This window comes from Lissotriton helveticus, chromosome 9 (assembly GCF_964261635.1).
Source record: "Lissotriton helveticus chromosome 9, aLisHel1.1, whole genome shotgun sequence".
Classification (NCBI taxonomy): Eukaryota; Metazoa; Chordata; class Amphibia; order Caudata; family Salamandridae; genus Lissotriton; species Lissotriton helveticus.
The window spans coordinates 1149616450-1149635246 of record NC_136070.1 but is presented as its reverse complement, the minus strand read 5'-3'; the positions used below and the strand labels follow the sequence as shown (position 1 = coordinate 1149635246).

At 43.0% G+C, this 18797-nt stretch overlaps 1 protein-coding gene across 1 annotated transcript in view; it reads left to right on the top strand.

Annotated features, from left to right (window-relative positions):
- The window catches only part of CACNA2D3 (calcium voltage-gated channel auxiliary subunit alpha2delta 3), a 2522256-nt gene that overhangs the window by 1785972 nt on the left and 717487 nt on the right, over positions 1–18797 (top strand). The window contains exon 26 of the mRNA XM_078662383.1: positions 3630–3751. Within this exon, the coding sequence (XP_078518509.1) occupies positions 3630–3751 (122 nt within the window). The remainder of the gene's footprint in view (positions 1–3629; positions 3752–18797) is intronic.

Below are 18797 nucleotides of genomic sequence, written 5' to 3'. Positions count from 1 at the left end.
ACATATTTTGTATTTTTTTAATATTTGAACAGTCCGACTTTTATAGGGAATATGTGATATCATTCAGTCTTTGCATTGTTGCCAATTGTTCCCTTTCTACAATTCTCTGCTCAGTTGTCACCTAATCTCAAAGGTTGGCACATCCACTTCTTTGCCGCAAAAACGTTATTTTGGCCAAAACGGTGTTACATTATGAGGTTTTTAAATATCTTTGCTCCGGGGGCACTCTTGCAAGCAACATCTTTTGTTGTTTACGTTTACCATCCCACTGTCCCATTAGATTTTCAGGCACGTTGCTGTGTGTAGTGCACACAGGTTTAATGGATTTGCTCTAGAGTGAAAAGTAAACAGCTCTGTGTATGCTACTTTCTCGGTTTCCTGACCGCTTTGCTTACAGTGAATGATGGAGGAGTCGACAGTTGTGGAAACTGGTATTTTAGGGCCAACAGGCCCTCGCTATATTTGGTGTTCAGAGTTTGGGCTCAGCCTCTATCACCATGGGCCCGATTCGCAAAAGTAATCTGAGATAAAATCCTAACTTTACGACTTTCGGTATTCACAGAAGGCATTTAGGAGTACTAAAGTTATGATTTTGTCTCGGTCAATCTTAAGTTTTATTCTTCAGTTAAATTTAAGACAAACTTAAGTTTAACTAAGACAAAATCCTTACTTTACAACTAGGATTTTGTCTCAGTAAAACTTGTTTGTCTTAAGTTTAACTTAAGACCAAAACTTAAGTTTAACTGAGACAAAATCCTAACTTTACTACTCCTAAATGCCTTCTGTGAATACCAAAAGTCGTAAAGTTAGGATTTTGTCTCAGATTACTTTTGTGAATCGGGCTCCATATGTTCTGCTATGGAAAGATGAGCACTCCCATGCTCAGACACACAGAAGGGATGAATGCAGACTGAGGTGTGGACCTGTAGAGGTGAGAAGGGAGTGCAGCTGCTCTGCCAGTTCCAGAGTGCAGGTTCCCCCCGATCCCCGATCATTGACACAGTGTGCCAGACTTGGATCACAGTGCATGGGGGAATCTCTTCTTGGCAAATTTAGGTATCTGAAGCATTGAAAACTGACACTTGCAAACCAATCAACCAGTCAATCAATCAGGATGTATATAGCGCGGCTAATCACCCAATATGTGTCCAGGGCACCCTGCCTGAAGACATCATTTTCCGCTCAACAAGCTGTGTGGATCCTGGCGGTATAGAGAGCCCCTGTAAGCCTCAGCAAACCTCTTTTACAGGATTTTGGGGCTTGAGCATTCAGAAGAGGGTCTAATTGACCTATGACCCTGAGATGATATGCTGTGAGAGAGGGGGAACTGACTGGGTACTGCATTTGCCTGGCTTTGGCTCTAATGGACACTGCATTCTATGGAAGAATTGGCAAAAAGAGCTTGTGCAAGGGTGGCTACAAAGCTCCTCTGATACCCGCTTCTTTTTCTTTAGGCACTCTCTGTTCTCTCCTGCCCCCTATAGCTGTTTTCCCGTTATCAATTGATGCCCGTTTTCTGACTTTTGGGTTTCAACCGATGATAATCGGCTGAAATCAGAAATCCAAACCATAGTTTACCCATGGTCCAACACCAAAAAAGCAGGGGAAGTAATGTCAGCACACTTTGACCCCCCAATGACATCATAGTGTTGACTTCTTGTCAGTCCAGTAACCATTCAACAGGCTATTATGTGTGTTGAGGGCTGGGATGAGGGACCAGAGTGTCTACTGCAGAACGTAAAGAGGACTCTGTTTCCTCACTGTTCCTGAGATTGCTTTATTGACCACTGCGACCCGAAGCAGCAAGTTGACTTCCCAGGGTATCAAAAGACAAGCCAGGAGCAAGTCGGTTCTTCCATTGGCTAACCCTAAGTGACGTTGATGTAATTATAATCAATATGTTGAATTGAGTATTGTGTAATCCAATACTGAGATGGGAGCCAGACTGACATATTCGTATTTTGCCCAAAATGGCCTACCTGAGAGAGCAGGGAACGCAGAAAATGCATCTATTAATTTAAAGACACAAACGCTACAATCCAAATAGGATTAAGGCAGTTATATGATCACAATCGTGCATATATGCATACGTACATTTAGTATGCTGATGTATTACATAATTTATCGCATATTTAGCCTGCATATTTCCCATTGTAGGAGCTTTGCTAACACCATATGTTTGTATTTTATCTTCTTCCGCCCCCACCTCCGAGAAAGTCAGACACGCATCTGGAATACCCTACACACAAATTACAAGATCCTTTTAGCTGCAGGACTTGAGTAAAGTATTACATTTTTTTTCGGTACATCCCAAAAACGTTACCCTAAGGGGCTTCATCTGTTGTGGGCTTCGATGGTGCAATCCACTCCCCCCATAACATGAAAAGCCAGTTTTCTCAAGTTTACCGCTTAAATATTCTTTGTTCGGTGTTTGGTCTTTTCACGTAAATTATTTACATTATGGAACAACCTGTAATATGTATAATGCATTAAATGGGATCAGCCATACTGAAGGCAATTGTTTATATTTTAGGACTTCAGGGGTTGCAAGTATGTAAACTGTTTATATTTCTTCTTGCTACTTTATAGTGTTTCATGGAATGCTATTGAACAATAGATATTTGATTTGGTCCTGGCGAAGTTGAAATTACGCTCGCATCATTTGTATACTTTTGGGAATGTCATGCTTTGCTTGTTATGCAATACTCGGGAAATTATGCCATTAGGCCATGTCAGGTAGAATCAGCACTGCATGTGGCAAATTGTATTAGGGAACAACACGAAGACCCAAACCGCGAGCAGTTGTTTGCAGCAATTGTGGTTTTTTTTTTACCCGTGAAATGCATCCTTGATGCAGGGAAGCATTGAGCACTAAATGACGGATTTGCCTATGTTCAATTTTTCTAAATTTTCAGGCAATTTCCTATTTTTGATCTTTAACAAGTATTTCATTTATTGCATTCACTCGATCTTCAAAGATCAACCATGAATTGTTACCAACGACGGAGAGCATGTCAAATACACCTGCGATTTTCGTCTTGGTCAGAAATGTTACCTTCTGACTTGGGGCCCAATGTAATTCCTGAAAGATGCTCTGTTGTGCCACCTGGGTGGTGAAGTGAATACATCTGTGCCCTGGTGGAGGGACCACCCGCCAGATTTATAAATGACCTCAATGCTGTCAGTCATTTACAAAGCATTGCCAGGAACTGCTGTCATGTCGGTTCCTGTCAATGCATTTCATGTTTGGTACATGGCTCCATCAACATAACAGATACCTGTACCAAACAGTTTTCGTTTTAATCTTAAAATAGAAAAACCCCAAACAGAATTTTCGTATAGAAAATAAAAATGACAATGTTGGTATTTTAATGTGTTGTTACTTTATAATTTATACAGGCATTAATGCTAACAAACTGCTTAAAGCGAGCAAGCATGTTGGTATTTCATTGACTCTATGCCAGTGGCAGACTGGTTGGCTGGTGGGCGGGGATCCAGCAAGACAATGGCTTCACATTAATTGGCTAACATGTCACCCTGACCTTTTCTTGGGATTCAGATATGCTTTGAGTAAAACAAAAGAATTGTAAACATGTGTACAAATGTTCTTTTTTCTATTCTGTTTCAAGAGACTTCCTGACAGCTGAAGATAAGGAAAGCATATTTAATGCAGATCACTTCCCCCTCTGGTACAGGAGAGCTGCAGAGCAGATACCAGGCAGCTTTGTGTACTCCATTCCATTCAGCACAGGTGAGCAGTCGTGTGTGTCACTACTCTAACAATACAGCAGTGGGAAGGCAGCGTGTTCCTTATGTCAACAACAGGGTATGTCACTGAATAAGCAATATCCATTTTTCTGTATAAATTGGCGTCAAGCCTACAAAAGTTGAATATTTTTCCACACAATAAACAATACAGACAACGTGATATTAGTCTTGCGTATGGTCCAGACAAGTGCCTACACTTTATGTCTCCAACAGGCGGCGCTGTAGTCCAGGCATGGAGAGCGAGTGAACGACGATTTTGTCAGGTGTAGCTGTGAAGAGGGACACGAGGTTATTTTGTCATATGCAACAAACAGACTGAAAAAAACGAGTTAATTTAAAGATAATTCATAGTAGAATATTAGCAAAGATGTGACCGTGATTTATAATGGACGTGTAACTATGCTTTAAAACCATTGATATCGACATGTGGCCTGATAGCTAGTGTGTCACAGTGAATGACTGCCACATGCTAACAACCATTCCGCACATCCCGTTTTACTTTTTTTCCAATAAGGCTGGTAAAGCCACTCAAGGACAAGTCTGGGGTTACTTGTTTTCCCAACTACAAAGGACCTAGCCTGGTAATTGGGGGGTGGACTGCTCCCACTACAACAGGACCATGTCTGATTTGGATATGGCTGGTTCCTGATTAGAGTGGCATAGTCAGTAGCACATTGAAGTACTGAGCGATTGCCAGCAATTGAGATTTACGTGAGGACTCCAAACTTGGGGGCATATTATCAAGGACCGGTGTTAAAATTATCGCCGTTTTATCGGCAGGAAACTGCTGATAAAACGGCGATAATGGGCTTGATACGTCGCCCTTGTTAATTCCCATAGAAGCCCATGTTCTGATGTTAACATGGGCTTCTATGGGTGTTCTGATGTTAACATGGGCTTCTATGGGAATTAACAAGGGCGTATTATCAAACCCGATAAAACGGCGATCATTTTAACACCGGTCCTTGATAATATGCCCCATAATGTTTGTGTTTCAGATGTAAGTACGTGCGTTGCTGAAAAATGAAATCCACTTCCAAAGAGGTTAATTTGAGCTGTTTCGTGATGATAGGTGCATACATGACAGGTGAAAAACAGGTAACCAAATGGTACAAAATACCAGGGATTAGTAAAAGAGGCGGTCCTAAACAACACTTCTGCCCCCTGCACTTTTTGTGCTTTTAAGGAATTGTAATTAACAATACCTCCAATTAGATTTTTACTTAGATTTATCTACACTTTATGCCAGTTTAAAAATTTTATTTTTCAAAAGAAAAGTGTTGATTTATCAATGAGCAGCCTAAAAAAGCTGTAAATCTGAGTTTCTGACATAGCCAGTGGAGTGCAAAACCTTCCCATATTCTGATGTCTGATTATGCACATGTACGGTGTTGTAGAAGCTCCAAATGTGTCAAAAGTGTATTCGGTTTCGGGGTGTGTCACTACCAACCTCAAGGAATAGTCACAACCCTTGTCAGGGTGAAGCCTAAACGCCACAATATGAACCTGAGCTCAACTTTTATTAGTTATGGCACAGAGCAGACAGGCTTAACTTCGGGCAATATGTAAAGGCAAAACAATAAAAATCCTACTAAATTAGATAATAGAGTAAAAGATAATAAACAGAATGACACAGAGATGACAAAAACCTAATAAGGGGCACAGGAGGTATGGATGTTTTGAGTTTTTTTGTGTTGAAGTTGTTTTGAGTTTTAAGTTGAAATAGCGCCAAGAGTCACAAATTGCCAATGATAGTCAATGGTTGCCATAGACCAAGACCTAGGTGCAAATTGAGACTGGATGCAATGGAGCCCAGGTCAGATACACCAACCAGGATTATTCTGGTCAAATGTTTTAGCGTCTTACTTAGGCACAAATTTATTTCCTGGAAGAATAGCCCATTGTTCCACCAGAGTGACAAAGTAAATAACTCTGCCTCAATGTTGCAGTGACCACCTGACAGATTTATAAATGATGACAAGCTGGTGGTCCTTTATAAAGCATTGCTAGGACCTGTCATTTTAAGACACAAGATGATGGATGGAATGTTGCACAATGGCAAAACATTCACCCCCAGTCACATATCTGGGTTTAATCCATCGTTATTTTGCTCACCAAGCAACCCCAGTTCAGACATGGCCAGATGCAAATCAGTCTTGACCCTGTGCCTCACGGGAACAGTCCAGCCCGAACTGCCAAGCCATGTCTTCCCTGAACCGGAATCAAGCATCCTAGGACCAGTTTCTGGCTATCAGCCGTCTTCAGCCAGGATAGCTTGACTCCAGTGGCTTAGGGAGCACGGGACCCACGTCTGGGCATATCCTTCCCACATAGGGTGAACAGCAAAACACTCAAGATGATGGACGAAATGTTGCACAATGGCAAAACATTCACCCCCAGTCACAGATCTGGGTTTAATCCATTGTTATTTTGCTCACCAAGCCACCCCAGTTCAGACATGGCCATATGCAAATCAGTCTTTACCCTGTGCCTCATGGGAACAGCCCAGCGCAGAACTGCCAAGCCATGTCTTCCCTGGAGCGGAATCAAGCATCCTAGGACCGGTTTCTGGCTATCAGCTGTCTTCAGCCAGGATAGCTTGACTCCAGTGGCTTAGTGAGCACGGGACCCACGTCTAGGCATACCCTTCCCACATAGGGTGAACAGCAAAACACACGAGATGATGGACGGAATGTTGCACAATGGCAAAACATTCACCCCCAGTCACAGATCTGGGTTTAATCCATTGTTATTTTGCTCACCAAGCCACCCCAGTTCAGACATAGCCATATGCAAATCAGTCTTGACCCTTAGCTACATGGGAACAGTCCAGCCCGAACTGCCAAGCCATGTCTTTCCTGGACCGGAATCAAGCATCCTAAGACCGATTTCTGGCTATCAGCCATCTTCAGCCAGGATAGCTTGACTCCAGTGGCTTAGTGAGCACGGGACCCCGTCTGGGCATACCCTTCCCACATAGGGTGAACAGCAAAACACACAAGATGATGGACGGAATGTTGCACAATGGCAAAACATTCACACCCAGTAACAGATCTGGGTTTATTACATCGTTATTTTGCTCACCAAGCCACCCCAGTTTAGACATGGCCATATGCAAATCAGTCTTGATCCTGTGCCTCATGGGAACAGTCCAGCCTGAACTGACAAGCCATGTCTTCCCTGGACCGGAATCAAGCATCCTAGGACCGGTTTCTGGCTATCAGCCGTCTTCAGCCAGGATAGCTTGACTCCAGTCCCAGGATGCTTGTTTCCGGTCCAGGGAAGACATGGCTTGGCAGTTCGGGCTGGACTGTTCCCATGAGGCACAGGGTCAGACTGATTTGCATATGGCCATGTCTGAACTGGGGTGGTGGAGTGAGCTAAAGAATGATGATGGATTAAACCCAGATCAGTTGACTGGGGGTGAGTGTTTTATTTGCTCAAGCACTCCGTCCATCATCCCCTTTGGTATCGCGAGGAACTGTCATTATGGCGGTCGCTATCAATGCATTTAGCTGTTTGGTACAAGACTCCATCAACATGATGAAGTCCTGCACCCAACAGTTTTCTTTTTTATTTTCAAAAAGAAAATCCCGAAACAGGAATCTCATTAAAAAAAATGACAATGCTCCTCTCACCATGGTAGTTCTCTCACATTGTGAGAGAAGCATTTAGCAGTTTTCACTGCCCCTTACCACCAGGGTTTTCCTGGCAGTTAAGGGCAGTGGAAACTGACCTCTAATTACCCCATCTAAATTAGATGGGTGGAATTACTGATCTGTCTCCACAGGGCAATTAGAGGTGTTTAATCACAGCAGAGCCTCAGTAGTCTACGCTGTAATAAAAATCTATAGTCCCCCTGAATCTAAATCGGGTGGACGGACCAATATCTTGGTGGTAAGCATACTCTATTGCAACCTACAAGATATACATCGAACCCATAGTCATTTAAGTCCAAATCCCTCACAGGAATACACTTGTAAATTCCGCAGAATCTCATGCAACGCACTTTGAGATGCCAAGGCTGTCGACAGATGCCAAGAGAAGTGTCCTGTCCAGGCTCACTTGTCACTGGTCAGCTAAGCTTGTCACTTGTTGGAAAGGCCTCTCATATCTTGTTGTATTCCAGTAGCTTGAACAGGCATTTACAAGATGGTGAAAGTTTTCAGTCACACTAAACTTGGGCTCTACGATCTGGGGTTATGTGTAGAGTGTAGTATGGTAATCCTTGTGTCCTCCCGCATCTAACACTAACATCCAGCTTAAGCCAGCCACTGTATGCATAACAAACCCAGTAACAGATTTCGGGTAGGACCAATGAAGGATTCTTCAGCAACCAGACAGTGGATACATAGGACACTGTCTTGGCATCATTTTACCTTCCTTTCAAGTGTGCGCTAAGTGTCATATGTAAAACTAAAAGACAGAGGTCAGGTAGGAAAAAAGCAGGTTTCTTCAGCAACTAGACAGAGGTACACAAAAAGTGTCTTGCCATTGTGTTCAATTCCTTTCAAGTGTGCTCCAAGTGTAATGTATAAACCCAGCTGACGTGTCAAGCAGAATTTCACACTGTAATGTCAAAAAGGCACTCACTGCCCCCAGCCTTCTGCTGACCTGAAAGGAGTCATCCCTTCCATTCAGGTTGACCTGCGAATCACAGTGACCTATTGTGTAGCTCCTAGGAGGAATTTCATGCCTCATTCTCTTCCTATTCAGTACAGTACAGGCTGGTGGAAGCTGGAGTATTAAAGCAAATTAGCCTCCAGGAGCTTTAGGCAGGGTAAAGGTAACTTTCTAAAGGCTATGTTTTCTTAATATTTATTACAAATCTGACTGCACCATTGCATTGAAATTTTAATAACTCCATTAAATAGTTATGAATGTATTTTTCTAGCTAGTACCGTTACCGAGATACAGTACCAAGATTTGAATCTCTACTCTAGTTTTTGCTGTGGGCCAGCCAGCCTTTCTACAGTGATAATAGCTTTTAAATGTGCTAGTCTCTGTAAGAACAAATTAACTCTACATTTCTACATGTCCTACTTTTAAATACCATGCCCCGTGCTTTGTGGCCCAAAAGCTATATTGTGATGAGATTTATACACACAAACCTTCTGAACCTTCAGTGGTGAAAAAAGTTTGCTATCACTTCTGTTCAATCAATACATTTTGTGTTTACCCAAAAAAAAGTCTTTAATGTTTCATCACTTTAAAAATATGGCGTATGTAAAATCTTTGCAATTCAACACCATATTTCAAATCATTATTTAATGAAGAGTATCTGAAAAGGAAGCAACTAATAAATTCAAATGAAAGTACTTGCAATGAGGCACCACTTTTAGTTTCAACACAGAATGTTAACAGTTCAACCCTCATTCCAGCTGTATATGAAATTGTCTTGGTTCAACGCGATGGTCTCTGCAGTCTCAATGCAGAATGTCTTCCTTTCATAGCAGTATTCCTTTTGTAAAAATCTATTTCCTCAATTAAAGCCATGTTTTACCCCCTTTGCTGCTTCTGTCGGCCAACGGCCGTCGCGAGCACTAGCTCCGTAGTGCTGCGCATGTCTCTGGCCGACGCGGCCCCGCCCACTTGATCAAAGCACTGCATTGTAGCGGAATTTTCGCTGCGGTTAAGTCTGTGTCATAAACATAATAAATTGTAAGCCTGGCAGAAAGCTGTTGCATAGTTCTGAAACACCTGCTGAGAAGCATCGTTTTTGGACCTGGCACTCTCTGCAGGGTCACTCCCAGATTTTTTCTCTCACCCTTCCTATTTTGCTGAATTTGTATTTGTTGGTTGTAGGGCTCTGATAACCATTGCTAAAGTGTGTTTGCACCAGTGGCGGTTTGCTCATAGGTTGCAGGGGCGGGTAACCACCAACAAATTGCCCAGGCCTGCCTTATCACTAATTACCTGCTGACATGATGTTACACTTTAACAGGATACCAAATGTCTTTTTTAAAATGAAAATGCAACATCATGGCAGCAGCAAAGTGGGCTCCACTGTCCCTTTTAAACTGTGCATGTGTAAGGCGGTGGCTTCTTCAGCCCACCTCACACATTCACAGTCGATAGCAGACATGAAGCACTTACCTCGGGCAGTGCAGCATTTCTGCTAATGAGGCTTTGGTGGGGCTTGTCAATCTTATCCCTTTACCCTATCAGATGGCAGGTTACAGGAGAAGGACCTGCCTTCAACCCTATCCTGACATCTGATTGGGCAGTAGCTCTTGTTCCGGGCCAGGCCAAGCGAAAGCTATCATTTATGACAGCTTCTGCATGTTTATAATGACGCGCATTTGATGGTCTTCAGAATGCTGGAGCAAGAATCATGGCGGGTCAAATTCGGAGTCTCAAGGTAAGATTGTATTAATAGCTTTTGTCTGTGTGTGCGTGCATGACTGTGATTGTTTGTGTGTGCGTATGTTTCTCTGTGAGTGTGCATGATTGTGATTGTTTATGTGTGGATAGTTGCATGTATACATGCGTGCGTGTATCTGAGTGTGTGCATGATGTATGTCTCTCTTCTGCCATGAAAACGATCGATACATACTAACATTTAAACTTTGATAAGAGGGAGAAAAGTATGTGGCTGCAAAATGTAACAATATTTTGTTTTTCTGTAGCTTTGTTCCTGATTTCAGTTACCATTTTGCAATGTTTTCTCTTCTAGAGTATGTCCATTGCAGCTTCAAATGGAATGGAAGGATGGTGGGCATCTGGGGGAGTGGGCATTGCAATGCTATTCGTTTATTCAACATTATGTTCCTTTGCGCTACATGGCACAGTCAAACTTCCTATAATAACTACACGAAATTAGGATGATTTGTTATACTGTGCATATACCTGAGAGGTTAGGGTCTTGCCTCAAGTTCCACCCATTTTGGGCCACCCAAGGTAAATTGCTCAGTCAAAATGTCTCCTTTGCATTCTTGTACTTGGTGTCCAGTGTATAACATACAGCATTGCAAATACCAGAATACAAAGAATAGTGAAATGAGTAACTGAATGTGTAACTGTTTATTGGTTTGGAAAACTTCAATGCTCTGAAATGCTCATTTCTTGATTATACGGCTGGCAAGGAGATCTGATTGGTGCGCATGGGGGCTTCTCGAGAGACAGTGTGTGCTTGTGTAGAGTCGCATGGGCTTACCTGATTGGATCAATACTTTATGTTTTTATTACCTTAGGCAGGAGCTCAGACAATGCTGCGCTGAGAGGGTGACAACTGTTTGAATGTTACATTACATTGAAGTCCTGCAGCAGCAAGACACAGGCAGCAAATGTTGATGAGTCAGACCAGTCGCCTGTATCCTGCCAAAGGAATGGAGTTATGGACAGTGCATAGGCAGGCACTGAAAGCCTTCCTTCAGTGCCCCACCCATGGACCAGCCCACGCCCTACATTTAAACCTATGGAGGCTCATATGTGGCTTGACAGCAGGCTCAAGATACAGGGTGACAAATGCTTGACAGACATTATAAATACTTTCGAGCCCCCTTGCTTATAAGCAGCTGATTCATCAAAATTGGATTCCTGCAGCCATGAATCGGGAGGCGAGAGTCTAGTTTTCAAATCAGTAGTCCCCTAGCTCGTATGCTGCAATTCAGACCTTAAATTTGCGCCCAACCACTTTTCAAATTTGCCAGCCACCACTGGTGTACACTCTCCCTTAAACATGCTAAAATTGGCTTACCTCTCATCGGCACATTTACTTTACCTGTACGTTTCTAATAAAGTTGTACTTTATATGCCCAGGCCCTGTAAGCTAAATGCTACTAGTGAACCTGCAGCACTCCCTGTGTCACCCAATGCAGCCTCCCTTTAAAATATGTATCAGGCCTACCACTGCAGCCAATAGTGTAGTTTTAAACTGCCATTTCATCTTGGTTAAATAAACTTCTTGCCTGTATTGTGTTTATCCAGGAGCCTAAATCGATATTACTATTTTATGCCCTTGTTCGGTGATAATCAATAATATCCCTATAACGGCATAATAATCATATCCATATTCAGTCGTAGCACATGCTGTCACATTAAGCGAGGCTACTTCCCCGGCCCCCTAGAAAGCACAATGAGTTCTCTAAACAATCCAAACCTCCAGCAACCTGGGAATTCCCCCTTGCTTTTGTTTTGATTTCATCCTAGAACTCCTGTAAAGCACTGTAAGAACGGCCAGTTCTTAGTGACATCTTTATTGATGTCTTATGTCCAACCTTACGTCAAACCCGGCACCTTTCAGGTATAAATATACCAACGTTGCCTTAAGCAAACACACAGTGGTGATTTTGGAGCAGAGCAGCTAACTACTTGCCCGAGAGCCCAGCTGATGCGAGAGCCCACGGACTCTGCCCCTCCCTTTTTGACGCACTGAGAGAGACGCTGTCTTTTCTCCTGCCGAGAATTCCAGCTCCGGTGTTTCCAGATACCTTTGCGGGTTACTGGGATATCGAGTTCTGAGAGAGAGATACCAGACCTCCTGCTTTCTAATACCCAGGTACGGAGCTGACTAAAACCTTAGAGAGAATTCTTGATTCAGATTCTTGGCAAAACCAACTTAACTTAAACTGCTACTTACTTACTCCTTCCCACGTATTAGGCTTAGGTCAGGTACACCGGGGTAGGCGTATTTAGAAGCACCAGTTGAGTACGTTAGTCAATGTATATAAGTATGTATATATTTTATCTATTTTAAAGTATCTTATGGCTAAGAAACCATATCAATGCTTTTACAGTATTATTTCTTAATTCTCCTTTTACTGTACGCACTTTACTTTACTATGAGTATTGCAATAGTGGCAATTCATTTCTCTTGTATGAGGAAGAAGCCTGCTCAATAAATAACATCTTTTATTGAAAACGCCTGTCTCCCTTTTCTCTGCACTCTGGTGAAACTAAGTATGCACATTTGACTGAGTGAAATAGCTGTCTATTGTTTTCACACGACTCTAGAGATACACTCTTATTCTGAGAGAGCAAAGTTGTCATGTTATATGGTTGTCAGAAGCTAATCCCTTCTTGTCTATCCAGGGAGGTTAAACTCCTCCTCGTTTATTCGAGAAAGTTTCTAGTGACCTCTGAGCTAGCTGGCAAAAAACTTAAGTCTAATATAGTCAGTAGAGACCTAGTTGAACACAGTCCTACGTCTATACTGCTGAATATATTATTCCAATGCGCAGAGCCTATTGGGACTATAGGAACCACACTACACCAGGGCCAAACCTTCATTTTTAATTTATATAAATTACCATTGAGGTAGGCCCTTAAGGCTCCTAGGACAACTATATTGCATTTCAAAAGTAGGACATGTGGGTTTAAGTTTGACATGTTCTGGTAATGAAAAACTCCTCTATGTATTTTTCATGATTGCAATGCCTATCCCTCCAATAGGATAACATTGGATTACCATATGACACTTAATAATTGATAACTTAAGTTTGGGAGCAGATAGGAAAATGATGTTTACACTCAAATGATTTGTAATGTAACCCCTACCGCGCTACCGCGTTTTACCGCTGTGCACTGAAAATAAAAAAATGGCTTGTTTATGACAAAGCCAGCTCGTCATCCGCATAGCGCAGGTAACGCCCATGACGAGCTGGCTTTGTCATCAGCACTGAAGGGGTTAAAACCTTCTTTAAGTCACAATTCTGAAACTGGCACTTTTAGAAAGTTGAAACTTTCTGGACCTAACCATTTGGTGCCTGGGTTCTAGGTCACATGACTTGGTGTAGATGACATTTGTTTGATAAAAGAGAGAGGAACCCCTTTGTGGTATATAAATAAATAATACCGGATCTAGGTTTGACTGGACATAGCAATAACAGATAGCTCAATAAATAAGAGTCAAGATTCGAGGTAGTAGGAGTTTGCAGGTTTAATACAGCATAAAGGACAGGAACAGGACAACCTGCACGGGAACAGGATGGCAGGGCCCTGCAGGGGGGACAGGGAATGAGCGCGCCGACTTTAATAACAATGTACAACATATATATACTAAAACAATTGCATTACAGTGAATACAGTAGGCGGAGCAGTGGGTGTGGTCAATAGCAGTCGCGAAAGATAAGGGTGAAAGTGGGTGTAACAAGAGGCGTATACATGGACATGTGATGTAAACGTAACAGAATATGTCATAAATGGGGCGGAAACATGGAGGGGGCTACCTAAGGAGCCGGGACCTCTAACCTAATGGTGCGCGCAAACTGACAATGACGTGTTACTAGGAGAAGCTGGGGGCTATGACTTCTGCGCTAGGAGTAAAGACTGAAGTCTGGAGAGTCAGGGCAACATGTACCTAAACCCTATCTAGTATCTAATGTTTAGAGGACATGTTGATATAAACTAAGAGTCAGGAGGGGAGAGGCTAACAGACTCTAAGACTGGAGCATGCATTATTCTACATGTAGTGCGTGATGAAGAATATTAAATGACCATTAAATACAGTATTTCTCTTACATGGAGACGTAAGGGCTAGACAATGACGGAAACTATTGATGCGATTCAGTAGCTTAGGAATGCAGAGAAGGAGGGCTGGACTGATAACTAGAATCATAACATACTCTTGGCAGACTCGTAGGCAGAGCCAGGCCGAGCCGGGCACTGCGAGGCAGGAAGTAAGTGAAGGGTCGAGGATACAGGTGGGGGCTGTATCGTTCCTCAGCGAGGGTTCAGGAGACAGGAGCTGAATCTGGTGTCCGGGCCCTTTTGAGGCCTAGAAACGGGGACTTTACAATGAAATAACGTGCACACTGAGAAACGTGGCAACGTAACTTTACATAGGCCTGATATTCGTAGCTTTCACGAGAACTGGAAACTAGCATACTAGAGATGGACACAACTGTAAGTGCGTCTTTAATCAAACATGGGGAATACATATGCATATTAATCATGCACACATAACATAAGATGGGGGACACGTAGGGACACAGAACATGGCAAAATTTACTTTTCCACATTCCCTCCTTGTCACTACGTTTCCATCAGGAAACATCAATATTCATGATACCCTCTATCATTTCATACAGTATCATTTGCTCGTCTCGAATTTTCTTGGAACGGGATTTAGAACGGGACTTGGGGCTAGGAATACAAGAGGTAGCACAAATGCCGCAAATCGCAGGGCCACATTGTAAACAGAGGCAGCAACTGAATATGATCGCTACTGCAATACCCAGAAATGACAATACTTTCCATCCCCAGGCGGAAATTATATTCCAGAACCAACCGGACCATGTCCAGGTGCCTGGATCTTGGTGTAACATATGGGCAATATTATGGAGTCTGGTAATAGCTGAATAAACAGACGGTGCGTTATTAGGAATGAAAATGCAGCAACTAGATCCGATGACTCTACATGCCCCGCCCCTATCGGCCAGTATGACGTCAAGGACAAGACGATTCTGGAGCACGACAATTCTCATAAAGGATTGCTCTTCGGTTAAGTTACCTAGAGCAGAAGTAGTCTCAATCACTACTGCATCAAGGGTTCTCGTTAATCTACGTATCAGTTTACTATTCACGACAGTACCTAAATAGGGGAAGACACCTTTATTGATATCTATGTATTGTTCTAGAGCAGTTTCAGTATAATCGACAATCGGGAGGTCTCTCTTGTGTCTAGTATGTACTAGGTGGGAATTCCTATGATAGTCAGGTGGGGCTAGAAAAACTGGTGGCAGTAGGAAGGCAATGTAACAGGTTCCCTCCCAATCGAGGGGCAGACGAACATATGCGGTCTGACCACAAACAAAATAAGAATGACGTGAAGCTTTAAAAATAGATTTCCCACTGTCACTATACTTGACAATAGTAGTACAATCACTATGGCCTACATGTACGGAACCATTCTTTCGGACACATAATTCACCTTTGACTGGTAATACTGACATAGAGGGTAAGTCTGAAGTAGTATCAGACTGAACATTCAGGACCATAAAATTCGAAGAATAATTACCCAAATTATAAACTTCATTTTCTAGATCTAGCCCTGTTCTGTGGGGAAGACCTTGCTTGCCTGGGAAACATGTACTGTTAAGAAAAGACATATCATTTGAGGATGACGTTAACGTGGACCATGCTCCACATGAACCGTTATGTGAAAATGGATAAGGAAAGAGTGGCAGAACTCCCTTCGGTGTCTGGAAAGGGGGGAGTCGACCACACACCCAACAATTAGTGGCATTGCTGGTCTGGTGTGAATAATGTAACATGCGGATAAAGGAATTATTACGCATAGCAAGACGATATGAGAGTTCATGAGGAGGTAGATCACTAAACGTGTGCTCTACTGTAGCATTAGCAGACTTATTTACATGAGAAACTGGAAAATATAAATACAATGCATAACTTATGCAGGTAATCATAAGGCTGAGATATAGCAGAAAACATAAAACAATAATGCAACTTTTAGAGTTCTCACTAACTCTCTCTCTATGGGGGTCTATTATATACATGTCAGAAACCGGTCTAACCGTTTCACCTAGGGGAGGACTTAGACAATCAAACTGGCTGACTTATTTTACTAGACCTTAATTTTTTCTTATACTCCTGCTGCGGAGTTTTCTCTAACAGGGAGGAATCTGTATCATTGTCTTTTGCGGGACAGTCCTTAAGAATAGTACTTTGGCAATCCTTAAAATCCTCGGAAATGTTCTTGGAAACAGTCTTTAGTCCATAAAACTTTTTCACGTGAGACAGGTGGACCCAGCCCTTCCTGCCTTCCAGCTTGACGGCAGTACGGGTGGCCAGGAGGACCTGTTTTGGCTCCTTCCAGCGGGGCTCCAGCGGACTTGAACGATAAAAATTCCGGACAAGAACCAAACTTCCGGGAACGATGTCATGCGGTGCCACCTCGGTAGTGTCTGGAAATGCGGCGGCAACCTGTGAACGACAAGAGTGTAGGGCAGACATCAAGGAAGCTAGGTAATCTGTCAGCATATTACTTGAAACATCCGTAATACTTCGGGGTCTAGGTGTACCCCACATATTAGGGGGGCGGCCGAATACGACCTCGTACGGGGACAGACCTGATCTGGAATGTGCGACCATGCGCATATAAAACAAAGCGACTGGCAGAGCTACTAGCCAGTCCACACCTTTCTCTTTACATATTTTGGCGATGCGGATTTTCAGGGTCTGATTATGTCTCTCTACGAGACCGGCTGCTTCAGGATGGCGTACACAATGGAACTTCCACTGGTACCCTAACAAAAGGGAGATATGTTTCATGAGCTCAGATGAGAATGGCTGGCCGTTGTCAGAATATACGACCCTAGGGAGTCCATAACGGGGGAAGAATTCACGAACCAACTGCTTGGCAGTGGTCGTGGCTGTGTAATCTGGGACTGGATATGCTTCTGTCCACCTGGACAAAGCGCATACAACTACAAGGACATACTTGAAACCTCGACATCGCTCCATCTGAATATAATCCATCTGGAGGACTTCAAAAGGGTGGTCAGGGGGCTGGAATCCACCTTGTTCCACCGGGACACTTTTACCTGGATTAAACTGGCAACATATCATACAGGTACGGACTTTCTGCTTGGCTGCAGCTCGTAAATGCTTGTTGAACCAAATGTTCTGGATACTATCTATCATAGCTTTTTCTCCTAAATGTGCTGGACTATGTGCGGTATTGATAATGACTTGAACCATAGAGTCGGGGAGAAACCATGTGGCTTTTCCCTTCGTTACCCATCCCTGATCTGTCTGGACCCCTCCTTGTTCGGACCATTTCTTGATTTCATCGGGAGTAGCATGTAACTGGATATCTATGACATCTTGAGTGGGGTCCTTAACTGTCATACAGGTAGTCGGATCTGGAGTATGTGTCTGTGTTGGATTAACTGGAATGTCTGGAGTCTGTGCTGTAAGCTTGGCTGTGCGATCTGCTAGATCGTTACCTTGAGAAATAATATCAGTAACTTTCGTATGTGCTTTGCATTTCATGATAGCAATAGATGTCGGTAAGTGTATGGCATCTAACAGAGCTTGAATAAGGAGACCATGCTGAATCTTGGTTCCATGAGAAGTCATGAAACCTCTCTCCTGCCAGAGCACTCCAAAGTCGTGTACGACTCCAAATGCGTAACGTGAATCTGTGTAAACATTGACTTTCAGGTTCTTAGCATATATGCAGGCTTGGGTCAGAGCAACTAGCTCTGCTGCTTGAGCAGACAGGGTGTCAATACGGTGTGTCTCTATAACTTCAGTGTCAGTAGTCACTGCATACGCGGCTACTAGTTCTCCTGTACTTGTTCTCATACATGAACCATCCACATAAAGTGTCAGGTCGGGATCTGGTAATGGAATATCTGTCAGATCTTGTCTTGGCTTAGTCATAGTATTAACTACTTCCACACAGTCGTGTGTGGCAGGATTCGAAATAACTGACGGTAACAGTGTAGCAGGATTTAGAACGTTGCAGCGTCTGATTTCTATGTGTGGCTGGAACAGTGTCAGTTCATAACCTGTTAAACGTGCAATTGTCAAGTGCTGAGTCTGTGTTCGGTTTAAAAGAACTTCCACGGAATGTGGAACTTGTACTGTCAAGGAATGTCCTAATACTATGGAATCACTTTGTCTGATAGCTAGTGCTGTGGCTGCAACTGACTTGAGGCACGCAGGCAGAGCCTGGGCTACAGGATCTAGTGTGCTCGAAAAATAAGCACAGGGCTTGTATTGTCCTGCTTGATCTTGTGTGAGAACAGATAATGCTGTACCTTCACGTTCTGTGACGAAAAGTGTAAAAGGCTTACTGTAGTTCGGTGTAGCTAGAACTGGAGCTTGGCATAAAGCTTTCTTTAACTCATTGAAACTAAGTGTATGTTCAGATGTCCAAGGGAGGACAGTCGATACGGCTGCCTCCTGTGTCGTTAACTGTATCAGTGGCTTAGCTAGAAATGCATACTGAGGAATCCATTGTCTGCAATAAGAAGTAAGGCCGATAAAAGCACGTACCTCCTTCTGGGTCTTGGGCTGAGGAAGACTCGCTATTAACTGGATACGGTCAGGTGTCAACT